Source organism: Thamnophis sirtalis, unplaced genomic scaffold (assembly GCF_051295495.1).
Source record: "Thamnophis sirtalis isolate CommonGarterSnake01/CBP01778 unplaced genomic scaffold, rThaSir2_p1.2 scaffold_1, whole genome shotgun sequence".
In the NCBI taxonomy this organism is placed as follows: domain Eukaryota; kingdom Metazoa; phylum Chordata; class Lepidosauria; order Squamata; family Natricidae; genus Thamnophis; species Thamnophis sirtalis.
This window is the reverse complement of record NW_028261381.1, coordinates 17636427-17648990: the sequence shown is the minus strand read 5'-3', so window position 1 is coordinate 17648990 and position 12564 is coordinate 17636427. Positions and strand designations below refer to the sequence as shown.

General features: G+C 38.8%; 1 protein-coding gene across 1 annotated transcript; it reads left to right on the top strand.

The window, feature by feature from the left end:
- The first annotated feature begins 7089 nt into the window (after nt 1–7089).
- Nucleotides 7090–12134, top strand: DUSP19 (dual specificity phosphatase 19). Its single transcript, XM_014067379.2, has 4 exons — nt 7090–7525; nt 8447–8493; nt 9545–9697; nt 11638–12134. Exons 1-4 carry the CDS (start codon nt 7300–7302, stop codon nt 11827–11829), a joined length of 618 nt encoding a protein of 205 aa, XP_013922854.2. The 5' UTR covers nt 7090–7299; the 3' UTR covers nt 11830–12134.
- The last annotated feature ends 430 nt before the right edge of the window (nt 12135–12564 follow it).

Genomic DNA, 12564 nt, shown 5'->3' with positions numbered 1-12564 from the left:
TTGTCACATAAACTACAAATGTAGTTTATGAAGAAGAAGAAACCATCCTTGGATCCAGCTGCCCTTAACAACTATCGCCCGGTCTCCAACCTCCCCTTTTTGGGGAAGGTTGTTGAGAAGGTGGTGGCCTTTCAGCTCCAACGGTCCTTGGAGGAAGCAAACTATCTAGACCCCTTCCAGTCAGGCTTCAGACCCGGTTACAGCACAGAAACCGCTTTGGTCGCATTGATGGATGATCTTTGGAGGGCCAGAGATGAAGGACATCCCTCCATCCTGGTCCTCCTTGACCTCTCAGCGGCTTTCGATACCATCGACCATGGTATCCTTCTGCGACGACTGCGGGAGGTGGGAGTGGGAGGCACCGTATTACGGTGGTTCTCCTCCTACCTCTCGGACAGGTCGCAGTCGGTGTTAGTGGGAGGGCAGAGATCGTCCCCAAAGCCCCTAAAATATGGGGTGCCGCAGGGTTCGGTCTTATCCCCCCTACTATTCAACATCTACATGAAACCGCTGGGGGAGATCATCCGCAGGCACGGGATCAGATACCATCAATATGCGGACGATACTCAATTGTATCTGTCCGCCCCGTGCCAAATCAATGAAGCGGTGGACGTGATGGACCGGGGGCTTGAAGCCGTTATGGACTGGATGAGGATTAACAAGCTTGTGCTCAACCCGGAAAAGACCGAGTGGCTGTTGTGTTTTCCTCCCAAAGATTTGACCAATAATCCAACACTCAGGCTGGGGGGTCAAATTTTACACCCCTCAGAGAGGGTTCGCAACTTGGGAGTCCTCCTGGATCCACAGCTGTCATTCGACCACCATATAGCGGCTGTGACCAGGGGGGCATTCGCCCAGGTACGCCTGGTGCGCCAGTTGCGACCCTACCTGAATCGGGAGGCCCTCACAACAGTCACTCGGGCCCTTGTGACCTCTAGGCTGGAATACTGCAACGTGCTCTACATGGGGCTGCCCTTGAGGAGCATCCGGCGACTTCAGTTAGTGCAGAACGCAGCCGCGCGAGTGATTGCGGGTGTACCTCGATTCACCCGCATTACACCTATCCTCCGCGAGCTGCGCTGGCTACCTGTCGATCTCCGGATGCGCTTCAAGGTGCTATTGATCACCCATAAAGCCCTACATGGCAGTGGATTTGGATACTTGAGAGACCGCCTTCTGCCAATTACCTCCCTACGACCTATAAGATCTCATAGATTAGGCCTCCTCCGTATTCCATCGGCCAGCCAGTGTCGGCTGGCAACCACAAGGAGGAGGGCCTTCTCAGCAGTGGCCCCGACCCTTTGGAACGAGCTCCCCGTAGAGATTCGTACTCTCTCCACCGTCCAGGCCTTCCGCATAGCCTTGAAGAACTGGCTCGCCCGTCAGGCCTGGGGATAAGGACTGTTACCCCGCCCGAATGTAGTATGCATGTTGTTTGCTATTTTATTATGTGTTGTAATCTCAATGTTGTATTCCCCCCTCCCTTGGTTTTCTGTGAGCCGCCCTGAGTCCCCTCAGGGAAAAGGGCGGCCTACAAATACAAATAAAACCATAAAAACCATAAAACCATTTGCTATCCACTCTGGGGGAAGTTAGCCTTTGGAACAGAGAAAATATCAGAGATGGATGTTGTGAAAGGAGCGTCAATAAAGGTGATACTATAGTAGATTCATTGAAATTTTGGGTTTGGTTTCAGCACTATAAAAATGACAGCAGCCTCTCCCAATATTACTTAATATTACTAATATTATTAGTGCCCCAATGATGAAGGCTTTTATGTCCCTGACATAACCTGACAGTCCCTTTGTTTGCAGACCAAGCCTTCAGCATTTCTTGAAAGGAGATTTGTTAAATGCCCTGTTGAACAATGTTTCTCTCCTTGTCGTGTTTGTCAAGAAAAGGACATTAAGTATACCGCTCCTTTAATTAGAACAAGATCAGGCTATAGTCATGATGGCGAACCTATGGCATACATGCCACAGGTGGCACGCGGAACCATTTGTTAGGGGATGCGAGGTATGGTCCTGTTACCTCCAGTGCACATGCGTGCGCTGGCCAACTGACTTTGGCCTTCATTTTTGGCCACTCCCCTTTTGCTCCTCTTTTATTCCCTATGGGAAGGGCCATTCACCATCCACCTGTGGCCTTACTCCCAAATTGACCCTTGTTCCTTAGCTTTTCCCTTTGTCTGGCAACTGTGTGCATGCGCACACTGGGAATAGGCTCCAGCTCTTTTTCTGCCTCACTGATGTCTGACTCCGAAGGCAGCCGATAACGGTGAGATGGACCTGGCCCCATCTCTGCCTTCGATGCAGAGCCCTCATCAGAGCCTTCCCCAGGCCTGGTCTATGTTCCTCCCCAACCTCCTCATTGTCCGAATCTGCTGCCAGTTCTGCTGGTGGGACACAACAAGTACTCAAGTTGCTAACTTGGTTTTGTAGTCATTTAAACTTTGAACAAAATATCGAAGTTCATATTCACAGGCTGGCTGTTTTTGTTTTAATCTCTTTATATCCAAGACAATTTGTATTATTTCATTGTTATTTCAGTTTATTGAATTTTATGCAATTTTTCCTTATTACAAAAACCTTCAGACATTCCTAAATGACTTTCCCTTGACTGTGATCTTTCTGTAGCAAGGTCCAATTAGCTATATTTTTTTTTAACAAAGCTCTCCAAAATGAATTTACTCTCCCCATCTTCAAAAAGTAAAGCCATAAAATACCAACCCAGATTCCACAGGCTATGCCTTCTCTTTCCCTTCTCACCCAGCCTGTGTGCTCTGATAGCAGAGCAGCTGTGTTGCGTTTACAACAGACAAATAGATGTTCACGGGAGCGGGTACAAAAACCACTTATTTTAATTTTCCTGTGTGTTGCTGTCCTATGTCCACTGATCTAAATGAAACATAAACAAGGCACTGCTGAAAATGTTAACTATTGTACTGAATGAACTTCTATAAAGTATTTTTTTAAAGCAGTTGTAGCCAAGGTAGGATAACCCTTGGAGACATTGTGCTGGCTTCCTGGAATGCACAAATGTAATTCATCCCCTTTTCATGAAATATAAGCTATCCTAGTATTGCTAAAAATATACTATTTGTCATGTCTTAAGGGCAGTGGTGAAATCCACTTACCTTTGCTACTGATTCAGTAGCAATGTGAGTGCGCATAGAATGTCAAAATGATGTCCGGGCAGGTGGGCGGAGCCTGCTAAAATAAGCGAACAGAAAGGAGGGGAGAATCTGCTGTGCCATGTGATTTAGATTAGCTAGAAAGCAGGAAATCCTTTATAGCTAATATAAAGCATGTGTCACAGCTGATCGTTGGAAAAACCAGTTCACCCAAACCAGTTTTCCCCCTTTAATATTTTAAAGGGGGAAAACTTCTTTGGTAATTTCCCCCTATAATATTTTAAAGGGGGAAATTATCAAAGAAGTTTCTTCTTCACTTCCCAGACGTGATTGAGGAGGTGGAAAAAGAATGATTTATGATTGGGCTTTCAGGCTTGATTTGGTTCCTTGCTTGTGTTGAATGTAGTTTCTTCTGATGTAGGAACGTGATCTCTTCAGATCAAATCTCCATAATAGAAAACAAACAGATAACATTTGTCTAGCTTTCAGGTTCTGTAGAAAAGTATCAAATGTTCCCTGCTGGCAAACCTACTACAAACTAAAAAACAAAATAAAAATCAATCAACAGTTAAATAGAGTTATCTATATGAAACACTTCCCGATAAGGCTTTAATGCCCAATTGTCTTTTCTTATTCATTATTTTTCACTCTTTCTCTAGGTCTTTTTTCTTACCATAAAAAATCCTTCAAGTGTTACTTGGAGCCTTTTTATTGGAAAGCAATTTTATGGTCTTTCAAATTCCTACTGCATATAATCTCATAGATCAATGTCATCTTTTATTTTTTACCAGTTGTCTCCAAAGTAAAACTTATGTATTTAGGAATCTCAGTGATTTTCCCCCCCTCTTCCAGTGGACTTGTTACAGTCTGGAATTCATTTTAAGCAGTGATACCCAGAACTAAATACATGTACAGTAAAGTAACTGCTAACCATTCATCTTTTGAAATCTTTATATGTCACTTAAAATGGAGTCTATGTCTGTCTGTCTGTGTCTGTCTGTCTGTCTCTCTATCATCTATCTATCTATCTATCTATCTATCTATCTATCTATCTATCTATCTATCTATCTATCTATCTATCTATCTATCTATCTATCATCATTCTATCTATCTATAAATGGCTATGTGTATGTTCCAGCATAACTCTGGAATGCCTTGAGCAATTTCAACCAAACTTGGTATACAGACAACTTACTGTCTGGAAACAAATACTGTAGGGGTAAGAAACCCAGTTTTTCCCAATCTACAATCTGTCCAATCAAGTCTCCTTTTAAAAGCAAAACATACATCTATTGGCAGCTTGATTTACTGCACCAGGTAGATTACAAATGGCTAAACAAATGTCTTTGCTTAGAACTGAGTATCTTGTATTCATATTGTTATTATGAGTGTTCTGGAGAGAAATGAGGCACTGGAGTCCAATGACATAAATAGAAATAAATTTCTAAACAATTCTTATACAATCAAATTCAAGAAATATTTGTTTTTCTTTAGTTTTGATTGCCATTTTTTAAACTTATCTGGTCTTGTATCCTGTAGACCTAACTAATTACCTGTTCTACACCAAGTATATTTTATGCTGCAAACATTATGTATATTGTCATGGTTATAAGCACTGTCTTCCTTTTCAGGGTTATTTAAGTGTGTTTTGTCTCCCTTAAATATGTACTCCATTTTGTAGTTTGTGTATTTTTTACTTGACACAAAGAATTAAAAGTGAGGAAATGATTTACATTGAAAGTGAAATGATGGAATATTGGAAGGCATATATTAGAGATTTCAATAGGAATAGGGAAAAGTTGAAGAAAGGAATTGAATTAAATGCTGTTCAATGTCTGCATCCAAGAAAAAAAGAAGAGGAGGAGGCCATAAATGTGGCAATATTAAAACATGAAAAAGCTGCCAGTACTGATGGCATAACTGATGAAATGTTGAATTACATATAGAAGTTAGTTTACTTTTAATGTGAGAGTTATGTGTGTGTGTGTGTGAAGAGTATATTGAGAAAGATGCCTAAAAAGCAAAGGCAGCAAAAACTATACAGAAAATAGTTTAAGTGTGCCTACGAGTGTGTTCGGCAGAATTCTGATTAAGAGAGAGAAAAAAGAAGCTATGATGAGCAAAATTTGAGAACTGCGTTGTGGCTATATAACAAGCACTGGGTGTGTGGGCTGAATTTTTGCTCTTCAGAAGATAAGTGAAAGAATAGATGAAAGCAGTGATAGTGATGATGATATATAGATTGTCAGCACTGAAAGAAACATAAATAGATGTGTATTGGAATGTGTTATATACAACTGAATGCTGGGTCAAGACAAGTCTAAACTTAAGTGAATGCAGTAGGAATGTGGGTCTTAGAGGTATAGTAGTGGCCAAAATTGTGGAAGCCTTTTGGGAAAAGTGTATTTTTGAGGTGATGGCTACACTACGTTTTTGGAGTAGTACCATGAAGTTATATATCAATGGAAAGATAATTTAATCAGGAATGTAATGCAGCAAGGTTTGTTCAATTATCTGTATTCTATGAAAAGTTATAGCCAGCAACAAAACCCAGTTAATAGAAGCAATCATTCAGTCTTGGTTTCACATTATAATAGCTGCAGAAATAAAAGACTTGGTTCACTCCAAGTAAGGCCGTAATTCATGCTAAAGGTTACCCAATTAAGTATTAACACGTGATAATTTTTGTATATCTTATTTTTTCCATGTGTTTCACTTTTCTACTTTATAACTGCTATTCTAATAGCAAATCCTTCATAAAAGGTATTGCATTACATTCTTGATTAAATTATCTTTCCATTGATGTATATGGTACAATTTTAAAAAAGTGGTGTTATTAGCTATCAAACCTCAAAAAACTTTACACTTTTCCCAAAAGATTTCCACAATTTTGGCCACTACTGTATATATAGCAGGAAGTTTTCCACACTACAATAATTGCATCTGTTGGTATTGCAGTTTGGGCAAAGGCATGGTCTGGTTCTTCATTCAGTGACATCAAGGAAGAAAGTCCAGTTGGCTGGCCAAGCCAGAGGAAAAAGAGGAGCTCTTGCCATTGGCACTCGCTGGTGCCAAATTTAGAGAACACCCCTGGATGTATGGTTGCATAAAGGATAAAAAGAAAAACAAAACAGACCCCTCACATCCTGGACATAAACTGTTTCAATTCCTACCCTCAAAATACCCTATAGGGCATTGCACACCAAAACAACTAGAAACAAGAATAGTTTTCTCCTGAATGCCATCACTCTGCTAAACAAATAATTCCCTTAACACTGTTGAACTATTTACTAAATCTGCACTACTATGAATCTTCCCATCGTTCCTGTCATCCATCTCCTTCCACTTATGATTGTATGACTGTAACTTTGTTGCTTGCATCCTTACGATTTATATTGATTGTTTCCTAATATGATTCGATGGCTTATTTGTACCCTATGACTATCATTAAGTGTTGTACTTTATGATTGACAAATGTATCTTTTCTTTTATGTATACTGAGAACATATGTACCAAAGACAAATTCCTTGTGTGTCCAATCACACTTGGCCAATACAGAATCCTATTCTATTCTATTCTATTCTATTCTATTCTATTCTATTCTATTCTATTCTATTCTATTCTATTCTATTCTATCCTATCCCATTCCATTCAGAATTCTAAAAAGTATGGTGAAATGTAGGGCATGTCAGATTAAGCTACATTTTCTTTTATTTTTTTCTTCTTCTCTTGCATCTCTTTGTTTTCTCATCATTTCTTTTGCCTCATGGCACTTTAAGGCAAATAGATATTACATACAAAACAATATAAAAGTGAGCGTGGAGCAGAGCATGCGTGCATCTGTAAGCTGTTTCAGCAACCCCGGAGATGTCGTGCTACTTAACAGAAAAAAGAGCTCTTAACCAATCCAGAAAGACTTCTGTGTAGCCAATCCAAAACTCTTTTACACTGTTGTCTGAGAAAAAAAAGGAAGCCTAACAGGCAAGGCTCCCCTGCTGCTTGCCAATTGTGCTTGAAGGCTCTCTGAGGAGGGATATGTGTGTGCGTTTAGGCAAAGCTGAAAGACTGGAAACGGATCTGCTCCCCCAAAAGAAGAAGAAATCAAACGCAAAGAAGCTTCTCCTTGGCTTTGCTTCTGCCCGCTTGAGGGCTTCTTTTCTCATGTAATGCACTCACTCACCCAAGAAATCAAATCCTTCTCCAGGACTAATTTGAAAAAGCAATGCACCCGAGTCACAACTTTATCTGGGAAGAGACTTATTGAGACCTGGAGGGATGCCCAGATGCAAGTGGTGGAAGTGGCTGATTGTAAGGAGGGGGGTGCCTGTGGTTATGTGCAGGACCTGAGCCTGGATCTTCAAATTGGGGCAATTAAGCCGTGGCTCTTGCTGGGTATGTAGTTTTTAGCCAAAGCAGCATTAATAGTTAAGCATACCTATGTGCACTGGAAAACTATGGGTGTGTATGCATGGCTGTGCATGGTTATGCACCATGGCTGTGCATGGTGAAGTGTGTGCGTGTTTGTGTATATACTGGGATAAGAGACTATATGTTGGCACCAGGTTTTTGTTGTTGTTGTTGTTGTGTTTTTTTTGTCATTGATCTTAATTTTATTTTATTTTGAAATTTTTATTAATTTCATATATACATTCACAATTATATGATCTCATAACTGTTATTAATAATATGTATTTATAACAATTTTCCCCCTACAGTTGACAATATACTTGAAATTGCTTTCTTACCATCCCATAACTCCATCTTATCTTACAACATTCCTATTTCTTCTTCCTTCCTTCCCTCCTTTCTTCTCTCCTACTCCCCTTCCTTCCCTCCTTCCTTGTTGTTTTTAATATGCTTAGTTTTATAGCTTTATTAAGATTTTTAGGTTCTTGCTTTTGACTGGGAGCCACTCAGAGTTGGTTATAAATGGGTAGCTACTGCTGTGGGATCATAATGGTAATAGTGTATAATACAACAACAACAACAACAACAACAACGAGTGATTCTGTTAATGTACTACTCTCAATACATAAGATTAACTCCAGAAATGAAATCTGTAGATCTTCAATTGGAAATAATTGGCATAGCTAACTCAAACTGGACCCATTCTATAAAAGGGTTTTTCCACACCCCCCCTTCTTGGCTGCACCTGTGTCTTGTATGTATGTAGAATGTACATATATGTAGTATACATGCATGCATGTGTGTAATAATAATTTACTTCATTTCATCAGAATGATATACAGTATTTGGTCTTGTCTGCATGTAATGATTTCCCAAACTTGGTGGGATAACATTTGTCTTTCACAGGTTCCCAGGATGCTGCTCATGACCTGGAAATAATGAAAAAATATAAGGTAATGTATGAGTTTTTTAAAAAAAAGCAGTTGCAGCTAACAGTACAGCTCTGGTAATAGAAAATTGACTACATTTGGGTAAATCTTTGGAGCTTTTTTGCCCTTAGCCTCTCACAAAGCCTCATCAAGTTCTTGCAGAACCTGGAGTTTTATGGAACATAGTTTTAGAAACTCTGGTTTACTGGTTTTGTATTGAAATATACATCATCACAATCTTGCTATTGGTTTCATGACAGAAGATAATTGCGTGTTTGCCATTCAGAACATGAAGTTTATAAAAGCAAGTGTATTCTGAATGTGACAATAACATTCCTTCTAACTGATTGGTTGCAGACAAAAGCATGTTGGCTTTCAAGACAGTCTGTAGGTTAGAGCAGTGCCCCCCCACCCCCAATACCTTTTGGGCACCAAGGACCAGTTCCGGGGAGATATTTTTTTTTGTTGGCTGGAAGGTTTCAGGTGCTGCCTGCATCTCGTGGATGGGGTTTCACTTGTTTGTGTGGACCAGTTTCTGGCATGCCGTGAACTGGCGCTGGTCCACAGATTGGGGGTTGGGGACTCCTGGATTAGAGACCCCAACTTGCTTAGGATAACATGAGCATGCTTATGGTCATATTATGGTCATATTATGCCCAACTAAATCAATATTATTTTCTTACTGTTAGCTAAGGATGGTAATGATATCTACATCTTATTTATGCTGCTAAAATATGTGAAAGCCTCTATTGACCAAATTCATGATGAATACCATAAATTTTGGTGAAACACAGACACACACACACGGTAATCATTGTAGTATGCAAAAGTTGTGACTTGGAACGTAAGAGGATAAATTATCATGAACTAATGAATGAAATGAAGTAGAAAAAAATGTATGTATGAGAGAGAGAGGGAGAGAGAGGGAGAGGGAGAGAGAGAGAGAGAGAGAGAGAGGGAGAGAGGGAATGAGAATTTAAGAGATGTGAATGTAGGTGCCTCTGACCTTGTGACTGATGAATGGAATTCTTTTGAAAGTGCTATCTTGATTGTATGTATGTCTTTTCTGTTTTAGGTTACCCATGTTCTAAATGTAGCTTATGGAGTTGAAAATGCCTTCCCCGATGACTTGACATATAAAACTATCCCTATTCTTGACCTGCCTGAGACTGACATCACCTCCTATTTTCCTCAATGTTTTGAATTTATTGAGCAAATCAAGTTAAAGGTAAATAATTGTTGCAAGGAATGATGCTTGGCTCTGTGTGTGCGTGTGTATTAAACTCATCCATTTTTTGCACTGATCAGTTAGTAGTCTTTTAAGACACAACCATACTAAGATCAGTTAAAGTATCTTAAGGTTGGAACTGCCTATTTATTCTCATCCTTATTTGAATGAAAGCTTAAACTTCAACGTAAATAAATAAATGTAAACCAGGTGCTATATGTAGCCACATATAAACATATGTATCTCCCGAGCAGGGAGATGATCATCTTTCAAAATGGTCTCCAAGATAATAATTTAAGTGTAAAGTTTAATAATGTATGTTAAGTTTTGCAGATCCAAAAGATGTGTAGTGTGATTGTGTACTGGAAATTAACACTGAATGAGGACTCTTGGAATGCTTTTAACTCTGTACTGAACTGAATAGGAAATATTTAGATTTCATACATATGACTAGGATTTTGTCTTGCATATACAGTAGAGTCTGTCAAAAATAAATTAGAAAAATCATACAGTGCTTCTATACCTAAATGTGCATATAAGTAATCTGATATCTGATCTATTTCATATAACTTCACTTGATGCTATAACCTGTTAGTATTTTGACATTTTCAAACCTGGTTGCAAGTGGTTCTGAGTTTCGTCATGGTCATTATTTACACAGTCTGAAAGAAAGGAAGATAACTTTGCTCCATTACCCTTTGTCTTACTTTAAAAAGAAGAATGTGGTGCATTATTAACAAGTTACCTGAAACGTGTCTTCATTTCATGCTCTCCTGAAGGTTTCTAGTTACCGTTTCCACTTCATTTCTAAATTAGATTGTCCATTCTAAGATCCTGGTGTTACGGTTCTGCCTCAGAAGTTTTAATTTTTCAGTTAGCTTTGTGAACTCAAGATTGCTTTTACAATCTTTCTTTCTTTCCTGCTATTTCTGGTACTTCATAATACATTTTTTTTTAATTGCATAGACAAAAACATTCAATATTTTATTGAAGGCATCCTGCCAGGCAAAGCAGGACAAATGAATAAAGTATGAGATCACAAATTGCTTCATTAACGCAAACATTTAATGGAATGCATTTTCTATACTCCCATGCATGACTTAGGCTTTTGAGATCAAAATTCTCAATTATAGGAGTTTACGACTACCAAATTATCTTTTTGTACAGGGTTGTTGTTGTTTCCATAGCTATATAGATTTAAGGGAAGGATCACAAAACTTGCATTATGTAATCTTAATGATAACTTTAATTCTTAGAGCCTTAATTTATCTTAAAGGTAATCCTAATCCTATTTGACCCCCATGCTTATGTTCTCAAATCCCCAATTACTTCTAATGTATACCAGAAAAAAACAGAATTACCCATTCTGATTTCAAATTACATATTGTTACATTCAGCAAGTGTACATTTAATTTTTTTGATTATTGAAACATTCCATCCTAATAAAATGAATCTTTGGTAATTGATTAAGTCCACCATGGCAGATCAGACCATCATCAGAAATGTGCTTGCTGGCATGAACAGATGGCTTGTCTGTCATAACACAGCCATACCATCAGTCTTTAGCTATCATAAATCTCATATTTCTGCTGGTGTGCTGAAAATCATGAAATCTTTGCTGCTAAGGGAGGGAAAAATAAACTGTAGAAGATCCTGGTCATCAATCTGAAAAGAGAAGCATTGATTCTAATTTACCTTTTAGTTGTACTTCAGAAAGGGAGAACATTGACTAAATACTGAGGTGGGGAAAGATTGGATCTAGCAAAATCTATGTAGTCCACAGGGATTATGGTAAAAATAAATGTATGAAAAAGAGTATGCATATTCTTAATTATACTTCTGAGGACTTTGTAGAAAGCTCGCTTAAAATGCCTTGGTAGTGTGGCTCCATTTTGATGGAAAATGAAAGCTTAAATGTGTCTTTCCTTTCTTTTTCAAAGGATGGTGTTGTGCTTGTTCATTGTAATGCAGGAGTTTCACGGGCAGCAGCAATTATCATAGGGTTCCTAATGTACTCAGAAGGACTCAATTTTGCCATGGCTTTTTCTGTGGTAAAAAATGCACGACCTGCTATTTGTCCAAATTCTGGCTTCATGGAGCAGCTTCAGAAATACTGTCAATTCAATCATTAAAAATCGAAACTCAACTTCTTCAACGATGAAGAATGAATTTTATGGTTGTGTTTTAATGAGAAAAATTGACTTTTTTAAAAAATATATCACGGTGTTAATAACAGTTGTACACCATTAAGCTCTATATCATTGAAGACTCATCCTCGTTCTTACACGTAATGTTGAATTAATCTCAGATGCATTTTGCTCTTTTTATTTTAATCTTAATAAATATAACTATTACTGTGGACTTAAGCTTCTTTGATTTAGTAATTATCTGTTACTTGCAACTATGTTTTACCAATTAAAAAGTTTAGGATATCTAATCCAGTGGTGAAATTCAATTTTTTTTACTACCGGTTCTGTGGGTGTGGCTTGGTGGGTGTGGCAGGGGAAAGATACTTAAAAATCTCCATTCCCTCCCCACTCCTGGGGCCAGCCAGAGATGGTATTTGCCGGTTCTCCAAACTACTCAAAATTTCCGCTACCAGTTCTCCAGAACCTGTCAGAACCTGCTGAATGTCACCCCTGATCTAATCGTATTAACTCACAAAGGTACATCTGGTTTGTTAGGTTACACTGGAATCAGCCCAGGCCTGGGGCTGTTGACCTTATTATGTAGGGTCCAGCCCCAATTTGAATGTCTGCGTGTTGGAGAATTTTAATCTTTATTTTTATTTTATTTTGTTTGTTTTTCTTTTCTTGTTTTGTGTAAGCCGCCCCGAGTCCTCCGGGATTGGGCGGCCTATAAATCTA